The following is a 12,404-nucleotide window of genomic DNA, read 5'->3' as shown; positions in this document are numbered from 1 at the left end:
TTTCCTCCACTTGTCAGCGAGTGCAGCGCCGCTACCTGTGCTCCCACTCTGCCTCCCCTGCACTAACTCCTCTTCCTCCGCCGAGGCTCTCTCACCGGGACACGGGCTCTGATGTCTGCCGGATAGTTATCACATAAGTATCGGCCAGGCTCCGGTAAAGGCTTTGCCATTTTCAACTGCCCTGAAGGTGACGCATGGCGACATCAGCACGCTGCAATCGATAGACGGCGAGAGAGAGTAGCGAAACCACGATGGAGCCGAAAGATGAGGGGTCCGGGCAGGGTGGCAGTTCGAGCCTGGACGCAAGTGATAAAAAAAAAAATATTTTCATTTTGCTCGTGGTCTTAACCCTCCAGTGGCTGCACCCCGCTGCTGGTGTGCTGGGCCTATTTTCAAGCATGGTGACCTGGCGCCTGGGATTTGTCGAGCCCTGTAGTAAATATTCTGATTTATTTCCACAACTTAGTTAATTACATATAAAAACTGTGGATAAAATACACAGGAACAGGAAGAACCATATATCTGGGTAACATGTACAGTGGATATAAAAAGTCTACACACCCCTGTTAAAATGTCAGGTTTCTGTGCTGTAAAAAAAATGAGACAAAGATAAATCATTTCAGAACTTTTTCCACCTTTAATGTGACCTATAAACTGTACAACTCAATTGAAAAACAAACTGAAATCTTTTAGGTGGAGGGAAAAAAACAAAAACAAACTAAAATAATGTGGTTGCATAAGTGTGCACACCCTCTTATAACTGGGGATGTAGCTGTGTTCAGAATTAAGCAATCACATTCAATATCATGGTAAATAGGAGTCAGCATACACCGGCCATCATTCAAAGTGCCTCTGATTAACCCCAAATAAAGTTCAGCTGCTCTAGTTGGTCTTGGTGTTTTTGCAAAGAAGAGTGGGCAAATCTTGCCAAGTCAAACTGTGCCATGCTGATAGACTCATACCCCAAAAGACTGAGTGCTGTAATAAAATAAAAAGGTGCTTCAACAAAGTATTAGTTTAAGGGTGTCCACACTTATGCAACCATATTATTTTATTTTTATATTGTTTCTTCCCTCCACCTAAAAGATTTCAGTTTGTTTTACAATTGAGTTGTACAGTTTATAAGTCACATTAAAGGTGGAAAAAGTTCTGAAATGATTTATCTTTGTCTCATTTTTTTACATCACAGAAACCTGACATTTTAAAAGGGGTGTGTAGACTTTTTATATCCACTGTATATATTAACTACACAATACAACCATAGGGGTGCTGGGACGGGTGATTAGTAAAAGGAAAAAAGTATATACGGTTTAAACCCTATCCTAAATGACAATCCAATATATACATACGAACCAATGCAGAAAGATAAAGTGCAAAGTGCCATACAAATGCTGACCAAGAGTGTAAATAATAGTAAAATATACTGACCATCCGTGGGGCGTGGTGTAGTGACAGCGTGGGGAAGAAGAAATGACAGAGCTGGAGGGGTGGAGCAATGAAAGGTTCTGTCACGTCTCCGGCTCGGGGGGAGGAGCAGTGACAGAGACGTTACAGAGCCAGGGGCATTGATAGAACTCTCAACTCTGCCAGCATCCCTCAGAGGTCCCCCTTTCTGCAGGTGTTGTCAAACTCGGAAGGTGAGGGGGGTCCTTTCCATGCCACATCAGCAGCTAATTTGCCTAAACCACCTACAGTTACGGGTAGTAAAGTAAGGCCGGACTTGGAGCGCAGCGGTAGGGGTAGGCCAGCATGAACATGGTTTAGAAACAAGGGAGAGCAGATAGGGTTAAAATTGAGCTGAGAGAAGAGGGGTGGAGCTGTGGGCATGGTAACGGGGGGGGGGGGCGGAGCCAGGTAGGAGAAGGTGAGGGAAAGCCATTTTGAGAAGCAGGCAAACGCCCACCCACCCGCCAATTGGCAACTTTGTGGGGGGGAGACAGTTAGTATTGGTAATGGACAATGTTGAGTGGGCTTGCGTAAATAAGATGGAAAGGGGGGCAGTCGCGGCAGTCGGGAGGTGGGGGAGGTCCTCGAAGTTGGATAAAATATACTGATATGTGAGATTGGGAGGGCCCCACGGGAAGGGCTGGACTCTCATAGAGGATCGGGATTGGAGGAATTTAAGGCGTCCATCAAGGTTGCCTCCGAGCTGGGTTTAACGGCTGGGGGTAAGATGGAGTCGCCGGACGGTTGTGGTTTGTTGGTTATGGTTATTTGGGGCTTCTAGGACCTCCCTCGCCAGGGGTTAATTATAGTTTTGTGTTATTTAACTGTTATGTGGTTATTTATTTATGTATTTAATAAAAAATAACGACTGCTGTGGCCGATTTAAATCCGAACCGTGGTTGTTGTGGTTATTTGGTTGGGATAAGGAGTAGAGAGTTCATTGGAAGGGATTCAAGAAAAAGGTAAGCTCGAGTGAAGGTATAGCTAATACCATGGTCATGTGCTAAGAGCAAGAGTGTGCACTAAACTAATTGCTTTCATTCGGCGCAGGCGCTCTGAGAGAAGGACGCTCGCTTCCTCAGCACTCCCTCAGTGCGCCTGCGCCGATGACGTCTTCTCTTTCGGGTTTAGAGGTGACGTCAGAGGCGCAGGCGCACTGAGGGAGTGCTGAGGAAGCGAGCGTCCTTCTCTCAGAGCGCCTGCGCCGAATGAAGACACATAAGGCGCAGGCACGGGATTTGAATTGCAGACAGGGCCAGCCGGAGGAGGAGAGCGCTCGCTGGCCCTGTCAATCAACAGGAGGATGGGGCGTTTTTTTGAAAGGAGGATGCGGCGGCTACAAGCAAGTAACCGCCCTACTTGCTGGTAGCGAGGTAATTAACATATTATAAAAGTGCGGTTTTTAAAGAAACTAAGCCACAGAAAAAGGTAAGAGCACCATATATTGAATAATCGCACTATAAGGATTTTAATTAGCCTAAAAATGGGGGGGTGACAGAAGCCCTTTAAGGCCTCGTTCACACCAGGCAGTGTGTTCCGACTTGATTCTGTCCAGAATGCACTGCACTGCATTGCGGCCGGCTAACTATATTGTGGGGCAGGAGGGGGCGTAATGGTCTGTTGAAGTGATTGGCACCATAACCATGCCCAACGGCTGCAATGCGATCAGCTGCACAGGATCGCAAGGCACATTATGTCTGCGGTCCAGTCCAAACAAAATGCTGCATACAGCATTTTGACAGGACCTCAGGCATAATTGTCCCATGCATTCGATCGCCTGCGGCTGTGGCTACGGTGCCATTCACTTCAATGGATCGTCACGCCCCCTCCTGCCCCACAACATAGTGAGCCGGCCACAATGTAGTGCATTCTGGACAGAATCATCTGGTGTGAACGAGGACTAAACTTAGAGTTATTTCACACCACAAAGACTGGAACGCAAGCCAGCCACCTCCCTGCATAAGGAAGCGTGGCGGTGCATTAAAAAAGGGCAAACAGCATGTGGCACTGTACAGCTAGATTTCATTGAATAACTCAGTGGCTGTACTCAATTTTTTATTACATGTGCAGTGGCCAGGTACGGATGGATACAATAACCTGAATTTGTTTGTGACGCCAATTGCAGCATGCGCAGGGTACTATCCCAGGGCCCTTTCAAGGTTTTATTACGCACGTCCCAGATTAGGAATGCCAGAGTGGTGTAATGGCCTATAATGTCTCTATAGCTTGATATTAGTTGTGTCACGGTGTCTCCTACCTGGGTACGGCCGGACTCCTGGCTTCCTGGCTCACTTGCAATAAATTTGAGTGTAGTGATAGTAGGAGTAATAGAGGAACTTGGCAGAAGAAATGAGGTCCAGACCTTTAGATGAAGTTCAAACGTTTCTTTACTTGCATCCAAGCGGTATACAGCTTTGGTCTCTTGGTCCCAGCAGGTTTTGACAATGATTGGCAGGAATGAGTACTTCTGCTTTAAATGTGGAGCTTGCAGGATAAAACGTCTGCTTGGTAGCTCTGTAACTGTGGCAGGATTGGCTTCTGCACTTATCTGTAACTTCTGATGTGTGGGGACAGACTATCTGAGATGTAATTGGCTTCTCCTAGGACTCTGGACTTATCTCCCAGATGGATTCTCAGGGGAGGCTTTCTTCCTGGAACTCTGGAGGTTGTCTGTAGTTTCTGCTTTTCTCATCCAGCTGAGCTGAAGGTGCTCAGACTGGGAATATGGCCAAGTCTCAGCCGAGACTAGGTCCTTGCTGTCTTCCCTACCTAGCTCCACACACACACCCTACCCCTAGCAGGGGGTGAGCTACACTCTCTAACTTCCTTCTCCACCCATACTGCAGGATGTCTGACCAGCCCACCTTTCCACAGAAGGGGGGGGTCTAGCTGGAGTAATCCAATCCAGCTCAGATACACAAAACTGTAGCTTGTACCTGCCAATGTGTTGCTGCCACCTACTGGTAACCAGGCTAATTACATGAACAATTGCATTTAACATGGTTTTGTATGCACATTTGTGGAAGACATAATGTAAATTATATCTGAAGACAGTATAAAGGCTCTTAGAAGATAGTAGCGGGATAGAGGCGTGTAGTAACACAACTCTGGGGTGTTTTTTCATAGGACAACCCCTTTAACACTATGTGGGCACTCTGTAGTTCTGAATGGGGGCTGTTTGACAATATGTGGCAAACGATACTGTGTGGGCATTACTCATCTGTGTGGGGAAAGTAAAATGTTCTCTGGAAGCTGTATTTCTCTATGTGGGTAAAGTTTCATCTGTGCACTGTATGACACTAACTACCCTGGGCACTGCATGGCATGATGGTGTATGAAATCTGTGGTCATGAGTAAGGATTTTTATCGCTTGTACAGTTTTTATCGCTTGTTTAATAAAGACCATCATTTTTATTGGGAAGCTGGAATTTGTTCCTCTTTTTTGGATTTACCTTTGGTGCTGTGTTCCAAGCACCTCTGTGCCTTCCATATGATGAGCAGGTGAGCGCTGTGCCTATATTGTATATTGTGTATGAAATCTGTGCATTATTTATCTGGGCACCATAAAGCACTGTCAGGACCCTTGGCAGTATATATTGTGTGTAATTATATTGTATTATGTATACCGCCGTATATATTAGTAGTCAGAAAGATGATCCTTGCTGTCTACTCTCAGAAACTTTAGGATTGAACATGCTTTTTGACCATGTGGGTATTTCACGTTCTCTGGTCTTTTGGTGCGCAGACTGAACCCTCTGACCAAGGCATCAGTAAGGAATGTAAAGTAGGTTCCTTATGCTGAAGTCCAATGAGTATAGTTTTGAGTTGACTATAATGTCCACGTGTAGACCTCAATCCTCACACTATATACACGGTCACCTTCTGTCTACCTTTTTTTGTTTCACTAGAAATCAGCCGTACGGAGAAAGTGCGCAGCATGTAAAATTGTGGTTCACGTCGCTTGTATGGATCAGCTAGAGAAGGTAGGTTGGCACCATCTGCTGGCTGGCGATATCATCACCTCTGAACTTCTCCAAGTATATTTTATGATTAGAAGGGAGTGGGTGGTATATGGCCTTAAAATGTATCTCAGAACCTACTGGAAATTACTTGTACATTAATGAACAAGAAATAAATGTTTCATCCAATTAATATTTTCTACAAAGTTTATGCAGTGACTTGCATTATTGATGTGGCTTATTTACCTAACGTAAATGCCTTTTTTTCTACGGAAACATCAGATTAATTTTAGGTGTAAACCAACATTTCGTGATGTGACCTCTCGAGCTCCAAGAGAGGTAAGTGTGCTTGCAGTCTGCATAACCCAGGTGAAGGTGAGGAAATGTCCATAAACTTTCCCGGAATATCTGCCTTAGGTTCCTTCACTCCCACTATTTGTTCTGTGTTTTTAACCGCTATAAAAAATTAAAAAAAATACCATGAATTTCATGTGTTTTTTTTTTTTAAATAGCATTTCCTAGTGCTTTTAGTGGTGATTTTTATTTTATTTGTGTTTTTCCAGAACTATAGAGAAGCCAATGGGAAAAATGCCACAAAAATGCTATACTCAGAGCATGCTGGATTGTCAAAAAAAAAAAAATACCACAAACCACAAATATGCCAAAAACACAGTTTATGTAGATGTTTCAGTAGTTTCCCAGAGCCTTTAAAATGACATCTAGTCCCTGCGTTTCTGATCATTAAAAAAAAATCCTTTGCAAAAAATACAGCAAAACACTGTGTGTGAATCCAGCCATAGATAAATGTAACAATCTATAGTTATATTCTGCTGCCTATTGGACCACCAGATGGCTAGTTGGTTCTGTGGCATGAAATGCGTGATGCTTGTATTGCTTTCCTGTACAAGGTAATGGGAAACTCAAGCAACAGTCATGTAACGGATGCAGTAACAATTCCCTTCCCAATTTACAACCATTGTGTTTAACCCCTTCCCGATATATACTTTATATAGCGCACACCATCCCTACTGCAAAAACAAACCCTCATGCAGCTTTACCAACAGAAGAATAAAAGGTTATGTGTCGCAGAATTCAGCAACACAAGGCAATTTTTTATTTAGTACTAAAGCATAGCTATATAAATTTAGTACCTCCATAATTGTGTTTACTTGTGGACTAAAGTTAATATGTAGTTTTTACCTCACACTGGATACTGTAAAAACAGCAGAAATATTTTTTTTATAATTCCACACCATAAATCATTTTTAAAAAGTTTATCAATACATTATGTGAAACATTAAATGGTGGCCATCTCTTGACATCAGGTTGTGGTGAAAAGAGGTAGGGAGCTTATAGCATACTGTTTTAAAGGGGTTGGCCCATCTGATACATTGGGGGCATATCGGTAGGATATGTCCCCAATGTCTGATAGTTGTGGGTCTTACCTCTGGGACCCGCACATGTCACTAGAACATTTGGCTATTTTCAGCAGTCCCATAGAAATGAATAGAGGGCAGCTACACAGTCTGCTCTCCTTCACTTTGCGGGATCTGTTCTAGAGATAGGTGCGAGTCCCAGAGGTGGGACCCGCACCTATCAGACATTGGGGGCTTATCCTAGCAATATGCCCTCAATGTATGATATTTGCCAACCCCTTTAAGCTTCTAAGCTCCCTCTAGTGGTGGCTGTAGGCAGGCAGTATGTTAACTTTTAATGGAGTTCTCTAAGATTTTCTAAATTAAAGCAGGGAGCTGGGGCAGTGTAATATTAAAAACTCCTTACTCGCTTTTAAAATGTCCTGATAGCCCCCTGCAAGATTTTCAGTCCTTACCTCTCGTCCGATGCAAGCTGGGTCTGTATGGATCACGTCACTTTCATCAGTCCAGTGACCCACTACAGCCACTGGCCTTAACAATCAAGTATGCATAAATAGCACATCACTGCTGAGGACAGCGATTGGCTGCAGTAGGCATAGAAACTATGAATGGCACATGACTGCTGTAGGCCCAGTGGAGAACGTAAAACGAAATGACGGGGAGTAGCAGTGTGGAACCAATACGACATTTTAAATTTCAGTGAAAATTTTTTTCTTTTTAATTTTACACTGCTCTGTGCTCCCTGTTTAGTTCTACAAAACCTTGGAGAACCCCTTTAAATATATATATATATATATATATATATATATATATATATATATACTATATATACAGTACAGACCAAAAGTTTGGACACACCTTCTCATTCAAAGAGTTTTCTTTATTTTCATGACTATGAAAATTGTAGATTCACACTGAAGGCATCAAAACTATGAATTAACACATGTGGAATTATATACATAACAAACAAGTGTGAAACAACTGAAAATATGTAATATTCTAGGTTCTTCAAAGTAGCCATCTTTTGCTTTGATTACTGCTTTGCACACTCTTGGCATTCTCTTGATGAGCTTCAAGAGGTAGTCCCCTGAAATGGTTTTCACTTCACAGGTGTGCCCTGTCAGGTTTAATAAGTGGAATTTCTTGCCTTATAAATGGGGTTGGGACCATCAGTTGCGTTGAGGAGAAGTCAGGTGGATGCACAGCTGATAGTCCTACTGAATAGACTGTTAGAATTTGTATTATGGCAAGAAAAAAGCAGCTAAGTAAAGAAAAACGAGTGGCCATCATTACTTTAAGAAATGAAGGTCAGTCAGTCAGCCGAAAAATTGGGAAAACTTTGAAAGTAAGGGCTAGTTGACCATGAAGGAGAGTGATGGGGTGCTGCGCCAGATGACCTGGCCTCCACAGTCACCGGACCTGAACCCAATCGAGATGGTTTGGGGTGAGCTGGACCGCAGAGTGAAGGCAAAAGGGCCAACAAGTGCTAAGCCTCTCTGGGAACTCCTTCAAGACTTTTGGAAGACCATTTGAGGTGACTACCTCTTGAAGCTCATCAAGAGAATGCCAAGAGTGTGCAAAGCAGTAATCAAAGCAAAAGGTGGCTACTTTGAAGAACCTAGAATATGACATATTTTCAGTTGTTTCACACTTGTTTGTTATGTATATAATTCCACATGTGTTAATTCATAGTTTTGATGCCTTCAGTGTGAATCTACAATTTTCATAGTCATGAAAAATAAAGAAAACTCTTTGAATGAGAAGGTGTGTCCAAACTTTTGGTCTGTACTGTGTATATATATATATATATATATATATATATATATACATACAGTACAGACCAAAAGTTTGGACACACCTTCTCATCCAAAGAGTTTTCTTTATTTTCATGACTATGAAGGCATCAAAACTATGAACTAACACATGTGGAATTATATAATGTGCAAAGCAGTAATCAAAGCAAAAGGTGGCTACTTTGAAGAACCTAGAATATGACATATTTTCAGTTGTTTCACACTTGTTTGTTATGTATATAATTCCACATGTGTTAATTCATAGTTTTGATGCCTTCAGTGTGAATCTACAATTTTCATAGTCATGAAAATAAAGAAAACTCTTTGAATGAGAAGGTGTGTCCAAACTTTTGGTCTGTACTGTATATATATATATATATATATATATATATATATGTATGTATGTATATATATATACCCCTGTTAAAATGTCAGGTTTCTGTGCTGTAAAAAAAATGAGACAAAGATAAATCATTTCAGAACTTTTTCCACCTTTAATGTGACCTATAAACTGTACAACTCAATTGAAAAACAAACTGAAATCTTTTAGGTGGAGGCAAAAAAACTAAAATAATGTGGTTGCATAACAGCCTCAAAAGTCTCACTGGGCATGCGCCGAGCCCAGTGATGTGACCTGAGCGCTGTTGCCCTCAGGACGTTGATGATCGCGCAGGCCGCTGGCAGTACTGCGCCTGCGCGAGTTTTCTGGCCGCAGACAGGAAGAAGGACGGGGCATTTCTATAAGGTAGACTATGACGTGGGGAGGGGGCGGAACCGTTTGCCGGGGCTGTGGGAGGTTATTTGATGATCAGGAGGCGTTCTTGGAATTCAAATTAAGGCGGGCTGGGCACTGCAGGGGGGCGTCACTGGGCACCGGAGAGTGAAAAAAACGCCCCTCTGGGCATCTTGGACCCTAATTAGCATAACATAAAAAGCGCTTTTATATCAAAACTACAAAACGAAATAAAGTAAAAAGAAGACTGCTGGAAATAAGGTACTTTAGTCAACATAGCGATGGTGCCAGCTTAAAATGGTAAAAGCAGGTGACAGATTCCCTTTAAGCAATCACATTCAAAATCATGTTAAATAGGAGTCAGCATACACCGGCCATCATTTAAAGTGCCTCTGATTAACCCCAAATAAAGTTCAGCTGCTCTAGTTGGTCTTTCCTGAAATTTCCTTAGTCACATCCCACAGCAAAAGCCATGGTCCACAGAGAGCTTCCAAAGCATGAGAGGGATCTCATTGTTAAAAGGTATCAGTCAGGAGAAGGGTACAAAAGAATTTCCAAGGCATTAGATATACCATGGAACATAGTGAAGACAGTCATCATCAAGTGGAGAAAATATGGCACAACAGTGACATTACCAAGAACTGGACGCCCCTCCAAAATTGATGAAAAGACAAGAAGAAAACTGGTCTGGGAGGCTACCAAGAGGCCTACAGCAACATTAAAGGAGCTGCAGTATTATCTGGCAAGTACTGGCTGTGTGGTACATATGACAACAATCTCCTGTATTCTTCATATATCTGGGCTATGGGGTAGAGTGGCAAGATGAAAACCTTTTCTTACAAAGAAAAACATCCAAGCCAGGCTACATTTTGCAAAAACATATCTGAAGTCTCCCAAAAGCATGTGGGAAAAAGTGTTATGGTCTGATGAAACCAAGGTTGAACTTTTTGGCCATAATTCCAAAAGATATGTTTGGCCCAAAAACAACACTGCATATCACCAAAAGAACACCATACCCACAGTGAGGCATGGTGATGGCAGCATCATGCCAAGGGTCTGTTTTTCTTCAGCCCGAACTGGGGCCTTAGTTAAGTTAGAGGGAATTATGAACAGTTCAAAATACCAGTCAATATTGTCACAAAACCTTCAGGCTTCTGCTAGAAAGCTGAACATGAAGAGGAACTTCATCTTTCAGCATGACAACTACCCAAAGCATACATCCAAATCAACAAAGGAATGACTTCACCAGAAGAAGATTAAAGTTTTGGAATGGCCAAGCCAGAGCCCAGACCTGAATCCGATTGAAAATCTGTGGGGTGATCGGAAGAGGGCTGTGCACAGGAGATGCCCTCGCAATCTGACAGATTTGAAGTGTTTTTGCAAAGAAGAGTGGGCAAATCTTGCCAAGTCAAAATGTGCCATGCTGATAGACTAATACGCAAAAAGACTGAGTGCTGTAATAAAATCAAAAGGTGCTTCAACAAAGTATTAGTTTAAGGGTGTGCACACTTATGCAACCATATTATTTTATTTTTATATTTTCAGTTTGTTTTTCAATTGAGTGGTTTATAGGTCACATTAAAGGTGGAAAAAGTTCTGAAATGATTTATCTTTGTCTAATTTTTTCACATCACAGAAACCTGACGTTTTAACAGGGGTGTTTTTATATCCACTGTGTATATATATATATATATATATATATATATATATATATATATGTATATATACTGTATATACACTAAACAAAAATATAAACGCAACACTTTCAGTTTTGCTCCCATTTTGCATTAGGTGAACTCAAAGATCTGAAACATTTTCTACATACACAAAAGACCCATTAATCTCAAATATTGTTCACAAATCTGTCTAAATCTGTGTTAGTGAGCACTTCTCCTTTGCCGAGATAATCCATCCCACCTCACAGGTGTGGCATATCAAGGTGCTGATTAGACAGCATCAATATTGCACGGGTGTGCCTTACACTGCCCAGAATAAAGGCCACTCTGAAATGTGCAGTTTGATCACACAGCACAATGCCACAGATGTTGCAACATTTGAGGGATCGTGCAATTGGCATGCTGACTGCAGGAATGTCTACCAGAGCTGTTGCCTGTGCAGTGAATGTTTATTTCTCTACCATAAGCCGTCTCCAAAGGCGTTTCACAGAATTTGGCAGTACATCCAACCGGCCGCACAACCACAGACCACGTGTAACCACACCAGCCCAGGACCTCCACATCCAGCATGTTCACCTCCATGATCGTCTGAGACCAGCCACCCGGACAGCTGCAGCAACAATCGGTTTGCATAACCAAAGAATTTTTGCACAAACTGTCCGAAACTGTCTCAGGGAAGCTCATCTGCATGCTCGTCGTCCTCATCGGGGTCTGGACCTCACTGCAGTTCATCGTCGTAACCGACTTGAGTGGGCAAATGCTCACATTTAATGGCGTCTGGCGCATTGGAGAGGCGTTCTGTTAACGGATGAGTCCCGATTTTCACTGTTCAGGGCAGATGGCGGACAGCGTATGTGGCGTCGTGTGGGTGAGCGGTTTGCTGACGTCAACATTGTGGATCAAGTGGCCCATGGTGACGGTGGGGTTATTGTATGGGCAGGCGTATGTTATGGACAACGAACACAGTTGCATTTTATTGATGGACTTTTGAATGTACAGATATACCGTGATGAGATCCTGAGGCCCATTGTTGTGCCATTCATCCACGACCATCACCTCATGTTGCAGCATGATAATGCACGGCCCTATATTGCAAGGATCTGTACAGAATTCCTGGAAGCTGAACACATCCCAGTTCTTGGATGGCCAGCGTACTCACCGGACATGTCACCCATTGAGCATGTTTGGGATGCTCTGGATCGGCGTATACGACAGCGTGTTCCAGTTCCTGACAATATTCTGTGACTTCACACAGGTATTAAAGAGGAGTGGACCAACATTCCACAGGCCACAATCAACAACCTGATCAACTCTATGCGACGGAGATGTGTTGCACTGCGTGAGGCAAATGGTGGCCACACCAGATACTGACTGGTTTTCTGACCCCCCCATTAAGGCAAAGCTGTGCACATTTCAAAGTG

At 42.8% G+C, this 12,404-nt stretch overlaps 1 protein-coding gene across 2 annotated transcripts in view; it reads left to right on the top strand.

The window, feature by feature from the left end:
• Window positions 1–12,404, top strand: part of DGKI (diacylglycerol kinase iota) — a 292,586-nt gene that overhangs the window by 21,765 nt on the left and 258,417 nt on the right. For both annotated transcript variants that reach the window (XM_040438414.1, XM_040438411.1), the window contains exons 4-5: window positions 5,355–5,429; window positions 5,688–5,744. In XM_040438414.1, the coding sequence (XP_040294348.1) occupies window positions 5,355–5,429; window positions 5,688–5,744 (132 nt within the window). The remainder of the gene's footprint in view (window positions 1–5,354; window positions 5,430–5,687; window positions 5,745–12,404) is intronic.

The sequence above is a fragment of the Bufo bufo genome, chromosome 1 (genome assembly GCF_905171765.1).
Source record: "Bufo bufo chromosome 1, aBufBuf1.1, whole genome shotgun sequence".
NCBI lineage: Eukaryota > Metazoa > Chordata > Amphibia > Anura > Bufonidae > Bufo > Bufo bufo.
This window is presented reverse-complemented; position numbering and strand designations above follow the sequence as displayed.